General features: G+C 41.3%; 1 protein-coding gene across 5 annotated transcripts in view; it reads right to left on the bottom strand.

The window, feature by feature from the left end:
• trps1 (trichorhinophalangeal syndrome I) overlaps window positions 1–18,269 on the bottom strand; it is a 96,705-nt gene that overhangs the window by 64,111 nt on the left and 14,325 nt on the right. For all 5 annotated transcript variants that reach the window (XM_083524029.1, XM_083524027.1, XM_083524030.1 and 2 more), the window contains 2 exons: window positions 7,022–7,854; window positions 3,028–4,091 (listed from right to left, as the gene is read on the bottom strand). In XM_083524029.1, the coding sequence (XP_083380155.1) occupies window positions 3,028–4,091; window positions 7,022–7,854 (1,897 nt within the window). The remainder of the gene's footprint in view (window positions 1–3,027; window positions 4,092–7,021; window positions 7,855–18,269) is intronic.

Genomic DNA, 18,269 nt, shown 5'->3' with positions numbered 1-18,269 from the left:
CCACATAGTTCATTTTAGTGTGCGGGTTCTAGGGTAGCATTCTGCAGTATCACTATCAGCTTCATGTCTGTAGTGGGTGGCTCACTGTACATATATCTATATCTGTAGCGCTAGATGCTCTCTTGCAATCAAAAATACACAACTGCTGTAGATTCAGACATTTTCACACATTCGCTGACACAGTTTACAACAAAAAGGTCAAATCCTGAACTATAATATAGCATTAATTATAGCATGGAAGCAGCAAACTTTTACACACATGCACAATCATGCACTGTGTATATGAATCGCATGTAAAGAGGGGGGAAAAAAACAACAAGAGTAAGCTCAGACAGCCTAGGGTGTGAGGTGAGGAGTGGGGAATCTCCAGGGAGGCGGTGCAGGTTTCATTTCTCCGTCCTCGCTAAAAGCTTCGAATACAAACAAGACCTTATTCAGAATGCTTCCATACACCACCGGGGAGGAAAGAGCCACTCCACTAAGCTCAGCATTACTCCGCAGCCGCCTCAAACAACCGGCTCTGAGCTTCACACACCGAGACATTTCATGCACACACACACACACACACACACACTCCAAGACATGTCTGTGTCCACGTGGGGGAGGGAATGGACGAGATCCATCGCATCCGAGTGAGTAAATAACAAGTGCACCTACAAGGTCTGTGTGGAGACACTCACTGTAAAGTGAATCCATCAGCTTCATGCTGATAGAAGATTAAAGTCTTTCAAGTCTTTATACTCTGGTTTTTAATTACGTGCAAGAACTCATACATCACTTACAGCACACAGTCCCGCAGGGCGGTCTGAAAAATCTATTCAAATTTGCAATACATCACTGTTGAAAAAGAGGTGTTCGGCTGGTAGAGGGAAGTGCAAGCACAGTGGTTAAGATGTAGAAATTCTGATCGAAAGGTCCTGAGGTCAAATCCCAGAAACACCAAACTGCAACTGCTGAGATCTTGAGCAAGACCCTCAACCATCATCTTCTCAGTTGTATAATAAACTTAAATGTAAAGGCAATACAGGGGATTATTTCGAGGAATTTAACTCTTGTGCGATCTAAACGCACCCAGTATGACATTTCCAGGGCAAATACCTGCTTCAATATAGTCGAAAAATAAAAGTCAGGAAATAAAATCTAATGCAGAGTGTGAAATACAGGCAAAAATATTTTGAAATCATAAAATCTTACAAAAATCTACTCTTACATAATCATATAACAACTGATATACCAATAATAGAATAATATTTTAAAAGTATATTTAAATACATATAGAGTGATATAGGAAAAGTGTAAAGGAAAGAAAAAGGAATGCAATGCTAAGTTTTATACAGTCACAAAAACATTAGTAAAACAAAACAAAAACTGTAAAAAAAAAAAAAAAAAAAAAGAAAAAAAAAAAAAAAAAAAAAAGAAGTAATAAACGGACATGACACCAGCAGTCCACCACAGACCAGTTGATGCATCTTTTTCTTAACCTGTTTTCATTTTGTTTGGTGAGAGAACCCACAGCCACTTTCTTTTTCCCTCATTCCTCACTGTTGTAGCATGTGGTGGCTGAACATAAAGCAGTTCATACACCATGGCCAAAGCCTGTAAACCACTGCCATGATTACTGTGTAACACTTACAGAACCTACACTGAGAAGAGAATAAAACACTGAACCACCCTTTTGAAATCTGTCAAACTCCAAATTGCTTTGTTTATTCAAACCATTAGACCAGAATGTGTTTACGTCAATGTGTTCATGTGTTCGTGTGTTCTTCTCTGTTCTGGCACCGAGGTGGTGGAATAAACTTCCCCTCGATATCCGAACAGCGGAGTCCCTGGCTATCTTCAAGCGGCGGGTAAAGACCTTCCTCTTCCTGAAACACTTAAATTAGCACTTTCCAACTCTGCTTTATGAAAATCAAGAGTTGTAGGCTGATTTATCTTAAATTTGTAATCTAGCGTACCAGTGTAGATTTATCCATTGCTAGAGACTCAAAGCACTCTTGTACGTCGCTCTGGACACGGGCGTCTGCTCAACGCCACAAATGTAAATGTAATAAAAATTGGTATGGAACAAATGATTAATGGTATCTGAGTAAATGTAAACTCCTCTGGATGGACAGAGGAATATCTGTCCTCCTTTACATCTGATATTTTAATATGATTAATCTTTTATACAAAAAAAAAAAAAAAGTCAAATGGACGTAAAGTATAATGTATTTACATAAAAAGCACACTTAGGCTGGCGACAAACAGAGAATGAAAAGTGTTGTGTAAGCTGTGTGTTACATCGTCAAACATAGCAGGGATTTAGGCAGTTTGCTGTGCTCACATGTCGTGTACACTGGATTTAGCACAGTGAATTTCTGGACTCGAATGGTTAAATATTAATTGTGGCGCACACAAACTGCTTTTTATCTATAAATCAAACCACAACATGCCTGTAAAGTATGGCAGAAAATACCCAAATAATTGAGATCGTATGTTGAGTTAGTGCTCCACGATGCCCGTCCTTGAGGAAACCATTTGCCCATAAAGCTATTATGAGAAAAGCATTTCTCTATAATGGCTTAAGGGATTTCATACAAAAAAATTTCTCCTTCTCACACACACATTTGGCTTAAAGGCAAGTTAAATCAAAACCAATGAAGGGAACGTTTTAAAGGCAGATCGAATTACCTGATGTTTAACATTGTGTACTTATTCCGCAGCGTTGCTTAACTTAAGGCCATGGAGCAGCAGTGAGGGGAAATCTGTTGCTTATTAGTAAGAAAGTAATATTGGTGCTTCACAACAACAGATAGTCTAATCACATCATGCGAGATTTGATTATCTCTAATCGTGACAATGGTTTCAGGTGTATGACTGAAGACCGCTTGGGCCTAAATAGAATAAAATGAGCGAGGAGATGAATGTGCTCGTACGATTGTTTGTGTTTTTTTGTTTTTTAAAGATAAATTAACATGTAATAAATCTCTTAAAAGTTAATTCCACTTAGCATCAAAAATGTAAATCATTTCAATGAAAATTTACCTGTAGTGACGAAAAATCTCTTCCTCCACCTCGGTGTAGAAGTTGCACTTGGTGCAGGTGTACTCTCCGTGATGGCCCCGGCCGCCTCCCTCGCCCGTCGCCTCGTCTTCGGGCTTGGCTTCCAGCAGGGCGCGGGGAGCGTGGGCACTGTCATAGTGCAAGAGCAGCAGGTCCACATCGGTGGAGGAGAATGTGCACTGATCGCACAGGTGGGTGACAGAGGCCCTGGGTGGTGGCGTAGCACCACCGATAGGTGTCAGCTGCAGCAAAAGCATGGCACAGTGCGGGCACGAGCTCCTGCGACACGCAAAAGGATACGAGACCTCACCCAGGTGCTTGTCGGGGCTGCAGAGGCCGCGCGGACACAGCGGGCAATGCTTGATAGCGCACTTATGGATGTTGTGTGCCCTCTGGTAATGGCGTAGCAGCGGAGCCACCACAATGACATCAGGCCCGTGGTTCATGGAGTAGCGGAAATCGCAGAACTGGCAATTGTAGCTGGTCACCACTGTCTCTGAGTCAGCACCCGTGCCCGCCTTGCTGCTCTGATTTTCCTTCCTCTTTGCATTTAGATCTCCATCTCTGGCTTTTCGCTCCTTCTCTCCCGGACTGCTCTCCAGCCCTGCAGCCTGGCAGTGGCGCTTCTCATAGTGCTCCAGCAGTTTCGTGGAGCTGGATGCCTCGCAGCTGAAGCTGCAGTACTTGCACCAGTAATATGCTGCTGATATGTCGGCGCCCGCCGGCCGGATTGGCACAGAGTACCCAGCCACTGAGTCGTCCTCTGCTCGGACCGCCACCCGCTCTGCCCACGTGCCTGGCTCCTCGACTCCTGACCATGGCGCACAGTTTCCCTTTGCTTCCACAGACTTGTCTTCAGGGCTTGTGATACCCAACGGAGGGTTCTTCATCTTGTTTGGGTGGGCATCAAGAAAGTGCTGCTCCAGCTCCACTGATGAGCTGCCCATGTAGGTGAAGTTGCAGAACTTGCAGCGGAAATACTTGGTGTTACCCTGACAGTCTGGCGTCTTCCTCCCAATGCCTATGAAGGTGCCCCCTAATGTCACCTGGTAGCAGGAGAAGGAGATATATGAACATATGAAAAAGAAGAAAGTAATGGAGAATATGAGACAGAGGGGGAAAAAAAGAATAAAACATCCATAGTTCATAAGTGGCACATTATGCTGCAGACAACAGATGGATAGTTTTCAGTAATGTTTCCAATCTGACAGAAGAAGCAGCAGTTATCTCCTCGCAAAGGCATATCATACCGCCTCTAATGGTTTTATCACTTTTCAGTGGGAATCTGAAAAGCGTTCAGTCTGCAAGATGGAACAATTTGAAGCTTGTGACACTTTCTTAGGCATGAAGCAACAGTGCATGAAAATGCAAAATGGCAGGGTTTCGTTTTATTATACACATCTACTGAAATGAATAAAAAGAGACTTGAAATGATCGATTCAAATGAATGCTTTTACATGATGGTACATTTATCTACTGCTTAATTGGTAATCATAAGATGAGATCCAATAAAAATCAAATCGTGTTTTACAAACAGTTATTTCAGGAAATAAACACACACATGCACAAAAAAAAGTCTCAAAATGTCTCTAATACAACTAATAATAATAATAATAGTAATAATAATAATAATAATAACTATAATAATAAATACGTTAAATAATTTCAACAATCAAGCTGGATGACAAAAAAACAAAAAAAATTTATTAGAAAATACTACTGATAATAATAATAAAGATGATGATGATGATGATGATGTTAGAGGAGGTGGTAGCCAAGTGGGTAAGGCATTAGACTTTAAATCCAGAAGGTAAGTAACCTATCAGGCCTTTGCCTTAAAATGATCATTAAATGATCAGGTCATTTGATTTCTAAATAATTGAATTAGATAGAATATTAATAATAATAAGCAGAACCCTGGGCCATTATCCTCACATGCCCTGTACAAATTCCCCTTTAAGATGAAGACTAAATAATAGTGGCATGCCACTGTGTAGTCTTGTTCTTACTAGCAGCTGTAGAGCTATATGTTTAGGAGATGATTAAACAAATCACTGCACCTGTATTTCCCGACACACTCCTGTTCCAAACATCCACATAAATCACAGGAGTGTGAGAGCTACAGAACTTAATCTGATGTTTGGATTCTGTCCACGAGCACATCCACTGCATTATTAATGGATTTGTTTTTAAACCGGTTATGAGCGGTCACGAGCGTGAGCATTTTACTTTCTTTGGTGTGAAAATGAGTTTGTGAGAAAATGAATGTCTAGCTAACCTCATGGGGGTTTACACTATGATTGTTTTGTTCAGACAAAGAAAAATAAAAAAAAACAAAGATTAGGTGGGATGATCGCAGCATAAAACCAATAACAGTGTAGTTTGATATGTATAATGCTGAACATCTGCAAAGATGCAACCAAAAAACTAAAATGGCAGTCGATGGGCAACTTTGGGGCGAGCAATACATTAAGCTGTACAAAGGGTGACTAAAAGCAGGCTCCTGAGAGGGGCAGAGAACATGCTCAAACCTGCAGGATGGTCTCTCCTTGTTTATTATAACTAACTAATTCAGGATGTGTGTAAAGCAAACCAGAATAGATTAGTTAGTGTTCTCCTTCAGGCCTGCTGCGCTGCGCTGCCCTGTGAGCAGCGGTTCAGGGGAAGCGCATATTAGCCTTGACTCTGTCTGACTGGTGTCGGCTGTGCAAAAGGAGGGCCTTCTAAATTATAATGGAAGAAAATTGTGTGAATCATTGAAAGAAAAAAAAAAGCTCAGAGAAGACTAGAGGTTGTTCTTTTGGGTGAGTTGCACTGAGGAAGCACAATGTGTCCCAGACGCATTCATGTCTCGGGGATTATTTATCCACAGGTCATGACCTAATCTTTCCGGGACAAATAGGACATAATAGTCATGTTTATCATCAATCTTGGGATCGTATATTAAAAATATGATTTGAATATGGTGCTGATGTCACGGTAAAATATTTATAAACTAAAACCTACAACCTACAATATCACAGACCTTGAAAACAGAATCCAATAAATAAGAACTATTTATCAAATAGCAAAAAGAGGGTTTTTTTTCCTGAAATCTAAATACAAATACAATATCCGATTCAAATATGATAATAATATTTCGATAATTTTTGGAAAAAATCCACAATAAATAAAGAAAGAAACGTGGGGAAGAGATTGAGCGGCTTCGGAAACGGAGGAACCTAAAAGTCATTATGGCTGAGACATTGGCAAACGAGGGGGCCCAAAGCCAAGCGCCGTCCTACGGCTCATTCTGTAGGAACAGTGGAGTTAAATATGCCAGTCGAACTGTAAACACGACATTGGTGAAGTGGAGAGCAAAACCGCAGTGAAAGCTGGGCAGATAAATAGCTATGACATCTGTTCATTACCCTTCGTTTAAAATAAATTGACTCTCCTGTTTTTACTGGCTATCCTTGCCCGACTTCCCATACGCTCTTTTTCCCCTCTTTTCATTGGCTAAATGAGAAATCTCAGTCATTGATATTACAGCATGGAAAATTCCGCTCGGGAATGAATACTGAATAAAGATTTATTATTCCTTTTTTAAAGGTTTACACAGTGTAATGACAATTTGTGAACCTGGCTGTTGAATTAGAAAAAAATCAACTAGCAGGATGAGGCATTTAAAGAACAAAAGAGACCATTTCTGCTTTTTTTATGAACTATTTATGAAGATGAAATAAGCTTTGACAGCTCCTTCTTGTAATTCAAATTAGCGTCGCTAGATAAGACCATAATTACCAAACTCACGTAAAATAAATCAAGCCTATTTGTTCAATAGCAGTGGGTAGTTTTTGAACTCTATACTGTTGAATAGTGAAGAGCGGAATTATATTATATATAATGCTGTACATGCCAGCGTGTGTAGTTCATGCTCTTCCTATAAAGCATATTGTAATGAATATCAGATGATGATGCACTGTGCAGTGATTACCTGAACGTCATAGGTGCCATTGAGTAGCGAGTCTCTGGGCGAGCCCGGGTCAGCGGTGACACCGGGGTGCCTGCTGCCGTCTTTGCCGTGACTTTGACTTTGAAACTGCGGCATGTTGTGCAGAGCGAGGATCCTGCTGTCGAGCTCGGCGTCGTGTCGGGTGCGGTTGTGCAAGCCCAGGTGGTACTTGCGGAAGTGCTTAATGAGGTCAGCCGGATCGTTGCCGTAGTAGCCGTACCCGCATACGTTGCACTTAAAGTCCTGTAGCTTGGGTGAGGAGGAGGACGAGGAGGAAGAGGAAGGCGGCGGAGCGCCGCTCTCGGCTCTCGGCGGGCTAGAGGCCTCGTCACTAGGCCTGTGCGGGTGAAGCGGATGGAGAGGGAGCCGAGGGACCTCAGATCCATCCTCGCCTTCTATGTGAAGGCTTTCGGAACCAGGCGGCACTAGAGGACTGTGGGTAGGCTCTCTTTCCTCGCCGTTGCTGGCACAGCTCTGTACAATGACGCATGCCTCTGGCCCCCTGCGCAATGACGAATGTCTCCGAGACTCCGCTCCACCCTTACCGGCGTCACCCTCTCCATCAGGACTTTGGCCGCGGTCTGATCGTGACGGCGAGGCATCGGCGTTCTCTGTTTGCTGATAATGAAAGCCAGGAGTGCCTGGTTTGAGGGAGCCGGGGGAGCCCGGCTCTGAACGCTCCTCTGGTACCGAGGCCTCGCTGCCTGCTGCCTCGCCACTCTCCGGACCCGCAGCCTCCGCTACCGTCGCCGCTTCGCCTTCGTCTTCCTCTCCGCCGAAGCTTCTCAAAGGGGGATTCTTTTTCCGCACCATATCTGAAACACACCAAGAGAAATAGTGCAGCTTTGAGCGACTTTGAAGGCAGAACAATAAGCATTCTGTTTCAGCTCAGTGTTACACAGCCTCAATATAGCCTTCTTGATTGCTTTTTTCACCCCCTACAAAAATCCTAGAAAGAAGTGATTTGCTTACAACAAGTCTTCAACTCAAGCCATAAACATCTAATCTCAGTGAGTCTGCCAGTCGCTTGGCTTTGTTAATGACATTTTAATGAAGAAAATGTGTTCATTTTGTCATAGATTTGGCATAAGGGATCACATTTTGCCCAGCATACCAAGTCACCCATATGCTTTTATATATATATATATATATATATATATATATATATATATATATATATATATATATATATATATATATATATATATATATAAAAATAAATAAAATATCCTGGTTTGTATAAAATATTCTATTAGCAATCACTGAGGTCCCAGACAAGTTTGCGACCAGAAAACGACAAACTTTAAATTCTGCTTAAAATCTTTATTAAATAGACATTCCTTTCATAAACTACACTGTAACAAACTATCCAACATATTTATTATGGCCACAACTGAGCACATGCTTAACATAGAGCTCTTGTATATATATATATATATATATATATATATATATATGTGTGTGTGTGTGTGTGTGTGTGTGTGGGTGTGTGGGTGTGTTGTTTAGTTTCTTTCAGTCCCATGATTTAACTCAGTTGGGGCCCAGTATCATTTCTACAGAAAACAATATAGAGCAATTTCCTAATTTAAGCTGTAAACCAAATGGGCATTAAATAAAGCAATTTATGTTCGCTAAAAGGACAACGCCTTAACCAGTGCTGTGTTAATAGAAGCCTTAGGAAAATCTAATCTGAACCAACAGCTCATAAATTTCACCACACCCCCATCTATCATTCCATCGCCAATTCTTTCACAATCCTTACTTTGGGATGTGGGATGTGATAAAGGCAAAACACACACACACACACACACGGTGCTTGTTTCTCTATATGGTACAGCTTTCTGAGTTTAAAGTATTTAGTATCAGCTGGGCTTTTATTAAAATTGATTTATGGGAGATATCAGGCTGCAGGTTGAAGCTTTTTTTTCCTATACACGACTGCTTTCCTGAAGCTTCCAAACTGCACAATATTAGTTGCATGGCATGCATCATATTAAAGCAGTGTCTGCAGGGCAAGATAAACCCACATTATTGGAATGAGGACTGATCTAAAGTGAGCGGTGGTGGTGAGTATCCTGCGTACGAGCAGAACTTTCGATCCTGATCGTCCTCTAAACGTTTATTTTAATAAACTCATGATCGGTATAACCAAATGCACAACTTCAATTGAGACCTTAACGAAACATCAGATGGAGCAGTCATTTAAACCATTGTTTATTACCTGAATCATATTTGCTTTCTGTTTCATTAACACCACCAACTCTCACTCTCTCTCTCTTTAAAATCCTTTTTCAATTTTACAAAGGGAGTAAAAGCACTATATGCGTTCATCAGAGCAGGTGGTTTAGCATAAAATGTCTTCACTTCAAAATAAAAACATAAAGTAATCTTTGATTTGCACAAGGTAATTTAATTAAAACTCCCGGAGGGAGAAAGAGTAAGACAATGCCATTCCAATCCGCCATCAAAAGTCAGCATAATCAGCTTTTATAGCTATAGCTCGAAGGTGTTCATGTACCAGTCATTTCAGATCACTGGCTCACTTACGGGTCCCTCCTTCTTACATTAGTCTGCTCCTCATCTGCTATTGTGCCCTTCTTCAACAATTTGCTTTATTTTCTCATTCGAAAAAAGAAGGTAGTGGGTTTAAGTCCAGTGATGAGTCACGACACAGTCAAATGCCATCCACCCTGGGAGGCAAAAGGCAACAGCAAGTACACACAGCCGTTTTGTCTTTAGGTCTATGGGCAAAGCAGAACATTCAATAAACTGGAAGAGGACATCTGAGCGCTAAGCTGTGTAGAGGCGCTTTAAAAACATCACACTTTACAAGGAATAGGGCCCGCCCAGTGACAGTGAGGCTTTTCATCAATGCTACACTGACAAGGTGAAGAGAGAGGCTCTTGCTGGATTACGTTTGCGTACAAAAGGCGTGTACGCCCATCAAACCTCACAATGAGGCGAGTTGGTGCTCATACGCTGTCAAAAGCTCGGAAGTCAGGATCAACAAGCTCAAAGTATTTTTTAACTCCGATCCATACTTGATGAACAAAAGACAACAATTTTTCCATTTAAAACACAAAGCCGGCTCTCGCTTTTATTCGAAAAAAAAAAAAAAAAAAAAAGGGCTGTTATTTAGAAAGCAGCTGAGAAATAATGTTACGTGTCTATGTGTGTATCTATAGTAGCTAAAAATGTACAATACTTCTAAAGGTTTCCAAATAACAAATAAATCATAACAGGATGTACTCTTGTGGGTTTTCTTTCCTTAGTTAGCAAGAATTACTTTTGTAAAGGAAAGGAAAGCAAGTAAACAACAATAGGCAGTAAAACACTACAGGACTTGCTGTTATTGGCAAATTATCACCTACAGTGCGTCATCACAGCGGCTCTTTCCTTCGTTACTTTCCCATACTAGCACATGGTGTTTTATTCTCCTTTTACCACAGGGAACCACCAACACTTCTTCATTAATTAAAGAATGCCACGTTATAATCTTTATTCATTTCGGGATACCTTTTAATGTTTTGTAATGTTCGTGAGACGGGTTTGCTCCTGTTATTGCTCATGTTAGAGCAGGGAGTCAGTCACTCAATCACTCACGCTACAGCAGATAAGTTCCTTTACTTTCTCTTACTAAGAAACCAGAAAATCCCTCATTTCCTCACTATCACTTCCCCGTTACAGAAAACAAAGCACTAACACTGGCGATTCCTTTAAATAATGCTAAAGCTTAACCAGACCAATGAAATATTTTAACACTTTGTTTCTCTTATTGATGTGAAGTAGCCGCCATACAAGTCCTTGTGTGTTACTGTATTACTTTAGTACTTTAGCAATCCGTATTGTTCTGTCTGCTTTGTCAACTGCTTTTTGATTCCGACCCAAATGAACAACATATGAGACAAAATGAACGTGTTACTGACGGCTGCTCGGATTCTGGACAATAACTCACATGTACATGCTCTGCTCTGCATTGAAATCTTACAGGAGTCGACATCTTCCCCGAGTGCCACAGCCAGAGTCCTGATGTGCTGGCAATAAATCTTGTTAAAATCAACCAGGCCCACTGAAATCATCTGCTTTCTCTCTCTGGGCCCATAGGGTCCGAGCAGAAGCACACAGAGAGAGAGGCAGGGGAGACGTCGCTGTAAACACCCTGATGTGCATGAACGCCCGTGTACATAAACACCTGGAACGTTACAATATTCTTTCGCAATCGAGCGATTTTACTGCTCTGATGATTAAAATAACGTGGCTGTAAATAGACCTGCTTTCACGCTTTAATCGCTGAGCTGAGTCTACACAACACTGTAGACAAAGTGTTTCAAATCTGCACAACAGGTTCGAGTTTAAAACCAACACCTGTATCTGTCACCTGACTACTGCTTTCTTGCCTCAGGCGAATCAAATCTGTGTTTTATATATATATATATCTCACACACACACACACACACACACACACACACACACACACACACACACACTCACACATTTGATTCACATATACATATATATATATATATACACTGTATATCTCATCCAAACCTGGAGAACCCCACAGAGCACTAAAGGCTGCATTGCTCAGTCTCGACTCTGGAGCAAATTTATTTCAAACTAAATTATTAACAAAAGCATGAACTCATAATTCAGTCCTGTTCTTTAAGTCCTTGAATAGATCGGAGGGGTGGGATCGCAGTAAAGTCATCTTCCCACACACACACACACACACACACACACACACACACACACCCACACCCACACACACACATACTTCATACAATCATTGTGAGGACCTTCCACTGACATAATTATTAATGCAGCATATTTGCTTAACCTCAGTAACAAAGCTAATTTATTTATAAATTTTTTCCCTGTTTTGTTGCATAGAAAAGTCCCCACAACGTTCAACATTTGATTCCTCTTCAAAATATAAACACATGCCTCCCACGCACACACACACACACACAAACACACACACACACAGTTTGCTGTTGTGATCAGTCAATCAGAGAATTGAGTTCCAGGACTCGTCAGATAATAGGACTCTCTTTGCATCTTTTATTTACTGGTGTTCGAAACCAAAGTGATAAAAAAGTAAATCAATTCAAAAAACATGATTGCTTTCCGCACCTGACAGCTTAATAAATAACTCTTTGGCCTTAAAACCTAAAAGAACTCAAGTAACAAGTCGCTTTGATGAAAAATATTTTCACAAACTGCACTTTCCATAACCTCGCTGTGTGACCCGGGCTGTGAGTAAGAAATAACCTGGAGCTAATGATGAGGGAAACCAATGATTTAAAGCTGACAGTTGCGTTTCGGGTGAGACGGCATGCAGTGTCGCAAAGACATTAGCTCACTGATTTAACACGCTGCACTGGTCGCTGAACCTGATCGCGTTATATGAAGCGATATAAAAAATTCAACATCGTGACAGACCTGCTTTCTCTCTTAAAGCTACCGCCGCGCACCACACATGGCTGGTGTCCCCCTCGCTAGTTAGTCTAGCGTACCATGTGAGTGCGATCACGTCTGTGAGAGCGCTGTCGTAAAAACCGGTCCCCCGGTTCCACCTTGCACCGCCTGTCTTGTTATTCCACCCATCTTTCATGATGTCACTGCCACGGAGTCTGCTGTAAAACAGCACCCGAGCGCCCCAATCCGTCTCCCTCTGGTGTTTAATCTCATTTGGAACGTTAGGAATAAATCACATTAGTGTCTAGGTAGTAATGCTACGAGCATGTGTAGGGTCTGTGGAAAACACATAGGCCCAATCCTAGATAAACAGACTGCAATTCATTATCATTAAGCCAAATGTCAAGAGGACGAATCTGGCTATGACTCAGTCTCCCCTTCCCCCTACACTTAAAACGGGATAATCACCGTGCCTTAACACCGCATCTGTACACCGCAAGTGCTCGCTTTGTCTTAGAGCATTACGGATGATTGCTCAGTCCCGTAAGACCTTTTTCCTCTCCACTTACACACTTTATTAATCATGCTGATGAAGTGGCTAGGTTCCGTTTTTTAAAAAGCTAGGGGGGGGGGACTTATCTACACAAATGCATACTGATTTACATTTCACAACAAACACACACACACACACACACACACACACACACACTATGGAAAAAAATGCAATTCCACCGTTTATGGTACGGTTACTGTCCTCGGATAATCTCCTTGCCACCTCAATCAGTAATAGACCCATTTGTGTAGAAATACAAACATTTGCTAGCACTCGTGCTTTAATAGTAGGTTATGTACACAAATTACACAGTACACTAATTGTGCATGGAACACAAATACATCAGTGAGACCGCTATATTGTTTACATACTGTACATTCACTCAGCTTCGAGACTAGAAATGAAATGAGCTTTGCTATACACTGAAGTTTTCACAGAACAGCTAAAAAAATAACAGGTAAACAATCGATACAAGCTAGGGCTGCAACAACGAATCGATAAAATTGATAATAATCGATAATGAAATTCGTTGTCGACGAATGCTGTTATCGATTAGTCGGGCTGTTCAAGTTACACGATAACGCAGCCGCTTGCGAAATGCCCGAGAGTTCAGAGTCAACCGGCGGGGAGGGAACAAGTGTGTGTCCCAAGTCAGGGATGAAAGTGAAACATCAGCAGGGTGAGTAAACACTGTAGAATCCTCATTTGAAAATGGTGTAGTATAATGAAGTGCTATTGTGTAGATTGTTTGTAACGTCGGGACTGTCGCATTAAGTCTGTTTTGTGGAGCATCAGGTTACACAATCAGCTCGCTCACGACATCGTGATGATTCAATTAAAACGGTGCGAACAAACACTAAATCTAAAAGCAGCAAATAACAGCAGCAATAAACAATTACATTTAGTACTGTTGTGGTTTTCAGCGAATGCTCATGCATTTGTACGCCAATGTATATTTTTTTCCTTATTTTAAGCCTGTGGGCTTGCTGTGTCTCGTTCCATTCTCTTTTTATAGCACTTGTCTGTTACCTGTTTCCAATCATGATTTACTGCTTGTTTTCGATGTCTGTATATTGAATTTATGCATAGATCATTTAATTATTATACAAAATAAAATTTATTATATATTTTAGATGCTTATATCTTCACAACTAAACAAAATGTATGTGTATTTTTCAAACAAAAATTGTCAAAAGGATAATGTATATTTTATATAGATTGTTTTGTCAACTTACCATCTGGAATTATCCTTAACAAACAATACAAATGTTGATTTACACAAATAGCTTCACCTTGCATACTCAAATGCTTTTTTGTTTTTTTGTTTTTTTTTTTACAGAAAGAAAAAACCCAGCATGAGTGAGTTTTATTCAAGGGGAAATCCCCCATGTGCTCCTCAACAAGCAGCCATGCTGAGCTTTAGAAAATGTCAAAATTGAACATAGTGTCTTTTGCAATTTATTTTTAAGTACACTTTCATACAAAAATCCCCTGAATTAGGGTTTTATGTAGTTATAATAAGCTAAATATCCTAATTGCTCAATCCAATAGCAAGTAATAGCCATTTTTTATTGAAATAGGTTTTTCCCCCTATTTCTCAGCCTTTGCGTAGGCATTTCTAACATATAGATACAGTCTACTCCATTATCCGGCAATCTTTGCCATATATCTTACAACAGAAATGGGTCTGTACTTAATAGAGACACAATTGCCACTTACACTTTACTTGAACCAGATTTAATTTTGATTATCTGAAAAAACAAGGTCTTCCTGTAAAAAACCATGATCATGCTAATCCTGTAAGTCGTTGTCCTCTATAAACTGCGATTCCACAGTTTGGGGCAGCATGCCTTCTGCCCTAGCAGACCTTCATTATTGCTTGTTGTGGTTCTCATAGTTTAATCACTTGAAAATAAATAACTTCTTGAGGGGAAAGTGAGCTGTGAGCAAATCAATCAAATGTCAACCTATAGTACCTAAAAAAGAGGCTCATTTTGAATGCATTTCTTAATCAAACAAGGCAATATGCAGGTGAGCTGATTATAAAAAGAATAGGTTTCTGAACAAGGACTTTATGAAGATTACTATTTTCTTAAAGCCGGATATATTTGGTGCCTGTGTGGGCAAGATGAGGACGAGTGAACAAAGGCGAGTGCCATGAACACCAATTAAAACTCAGGTAGATTATTAAACCTAATCACACTCACATCTTCGACCTGTAAATTTCATTCTAATGTACGCAAAGTAGTTCTCTAATTTATCTTTAGATAATCTTTCGACTTTACCACGTTTCGCATTCTAAACAGTACAATTTCTGCTTTAATGTTTTTCCGCTACCGCCGAGGCCTTGCTACAAAAGATATCTGGGTGCTCTCTCGCCTGCTTATACGACAGCCCGCGTTCTGTTCCGTGGCAGCGTCTGCAATCTGCACAAGAGATCTGGAAATCTAATAAGCAATGGAGAACTATGTGTCTAATGTAAACAAGCGCTGAGAAGATAGGTTTTCACTTTACGGCCTCTTTGGAGACCAAAATAATCCCAGGACTTTTACTTGACAGGCCTGCAGGGAGACGGCTCTCCTCAAACGCGCCGAGTGAAAGACAGGCACGGATCAACACGGAGAGCCTGGACGTGTAGAAGAGGCTATGCAAATCTTCTCTCATTCACACAGAGAGCATGGAAGAATAAATCCAACCCTGCCTGTGCAACACTGAGGCCTTTGAAGGAGGCTCAGACTGCCAAAATCTGTCTCCACACAGGCGTTCTGACTCACCAATCTGCACAACACCCAATGTTCCACGCATTCAGAAATCCCTCTAAGTAGGAAAAATACACTCTGATGAGGACTTAAAGGAAAGACAATGTTAAGTTTATTGCTGATTTTTCACACACAGATTTTATAATAATAAGAACAATAATTATTTTTATTATTATTGTTATTATTATTATTATTATTATTATTATTTTCACAAGCCATAAATGAAGAAAGGTTTGAAGATATGTCATCAGGAACTGCAACAGCAAGCCAAAAGTGATACAAATTTCACACAGTCCTGACTGAGGCGTGAAATAGAAGTCTGATGGTTCAGGTCAAACTTTCAAAATGTCTGCACAAGGCAATCTCTGTTAGCTTTGACACATTGACTACCTGCCTACATGCTCCTTTCTCTCCTCACTGTTTTTTTTTTTTTTTTTTTTTTCTAAACCCTCACACACCCTTTGAAGTTGAGAGAGCTAAAGGCCTGCAGGGCATGATTGGGATCATTCCTGTTTGTGTGTGTGTGTGTGTGTGTGTGTGTGTGTGTGTGTGTGTGTGTGTGTGTGTTGGAAAGGTCCGGCATTGAATGTGTCTCACACATACAAATGCAGGGAGGTTGGCTAGCAGTGGATGATAAGCCCGGATGATTTAATAATCGAGTCTGTGGCAGTGCGAGACCCTTCGTCTTAAACTGTACGCGACGTGAGCGTGCACACAGAGGGGAGAAAACGGGAGAAACAGCGGGAGAGCGAGGGAGATTAGGAGAGAGAGAGAGAGCTTATGGAGAACGGAGGGAGGAGGGAAAGGCATGTCGAAAAAAATAAAAGAGCTTTTCCCATAATTCTACATACCACTGTTTTTTTTCCCCCTTTATCCTTGCATGAGTGTGAAAAGATGCCAGGCTCAATAAGAACAGGCTGTGACAAACTGCCTTTCTGTGACTTTTTATGTGGCATGTCACCAAGCCCAATGCAAAAAACATCTCTCTCTCTCTCTCTCTCTCTCTCTCTCTCTGTCTCTCTCTCTCTCTCTCTCTCTCTCTCTCTCTCTTGCTCTCTCAGTGTCTCTGCACTCTCTCCAGCTCTCTGCACTCATCACACAAGCAAGGCAAGTCATGTTTATTCATGAGCACACATTCACATCAAAGAGTCAATGCTAAGAACAGTGCCTTTAGTGCAATGAGCTAGACAAAGCCCGGTGTCCTGATATTTAGTGTTTCACTTAAAGCGACACTTCACCCTAAAATAAACTCAGGATCTAAAACATCCAGGTCTCCTCACTCAGTTCTAATAAAAATGTTTTCACTGAACGAATAATGAACACGCCAAAAGCTGCTGAAATCAGGGAAAGGTGTACACAGTTGAAAAATAACCAAGACACTCCAATTCAATAATCACTCGTTCATCTCTGCAGACACATAATGACATGTTGCTAACTCTCAGAGGTGTGTGAGATCTCTGGTCAGATAGGCAAGACCCAAAGCAGAAATGGCTCTCATAAGTTTCACAAGTCCAGTGTGAGAAAAAAGTGACAATCACAACAGTGCACGTGTCATAAAAACTGCAGATAAGTGCAAAGTGACTGTATAATCAGTGTGATTTCGCTATTGTCTGGATTCGGAGGCCGTTTTTCAAAAGCCTCGCGAGGTCCTAAATCGTTTTGCATTCAGGGGAGAAAGTTTCCTCGGCAGTTTGCGCTCACCGCCGACAATGCGGCCCTTTCATTCGACACGTGACGTCAGCTGTACTAGTCACCTCGTTCTCGCGCTCCTTCACAACTACCTGCCTAATTCGCTGAGTTCAAAGCCTAGCGGTAATTAAAGGGAGTTTTCTACAGGCCTCTGTTCTAACTGTGAAACCCCCACCAACCCCAACCATGTGTCCTTCCCCCTGTGCTACTAGCCTCCTAACTACCCTCCAGTAAAGGAACAGCGAGGTTATTGGAGTTGGAGTTTTGGTGGTGGGGGATTTGGGGGGGGGGGGGGTGCCGAGGGGCCTCGTCTCAATGACCTGGCCTCTGTGCACTCAATCAGCGCACCCTGCAACCGGAGACAACACAGAACAACTGCTTCCCTTACACTTCCTGTGATCACAGGGCTGGAGCTGCCAGCCAGGGCCAGGGATCACGCGCTGCAGAGAGAGCGGCAGATAACAGGCTTCCGCCAACGCCGCGGAGGGTGTAAGAAAGGAGAAAAAAAAGGGGGGTGAGGGAAATAAGAACGAGAAAAATAGACTAAACAGACACAGAACTACAACTTTACTACGTACAATAGGATGCACACTTAACCAAAGCTACTAGTAGCATCACTGTCCAGATAAAGTGAATAATTTTCTTATGCAATTTTAACCCATGTTTGCTAAACAAAAATGCTAAAAAAAAAACATAATAATTATTAATAAATGGCATTCTAGTGAAATATTTCAACTAGCGCTGTTCATCAGGCGTTCTAAGTTTCCTCCAAAGCAATGTGTTTTCCTGCATGCTAGCGCAACAGGAGGTA

The sequence above is a fragment of the Silurus aristotelis genome (assembly GCF_946808225.1).
Source record: "Silurus aristotelis genome assembly, chromosome: 21".
In the NCBI taxonomy this organism is placed as follows: domain Eukaryota; kingdom Metazoa; phylum Chordata; class Actinopteri; order Siluriformes; family Siluridae; genus Silurus; species Silurus aristotelis.
Note: the sequence above shows the minus strand (reverse complement) of the source record. Positions and strands in the feature narration are given on the sequence as shown.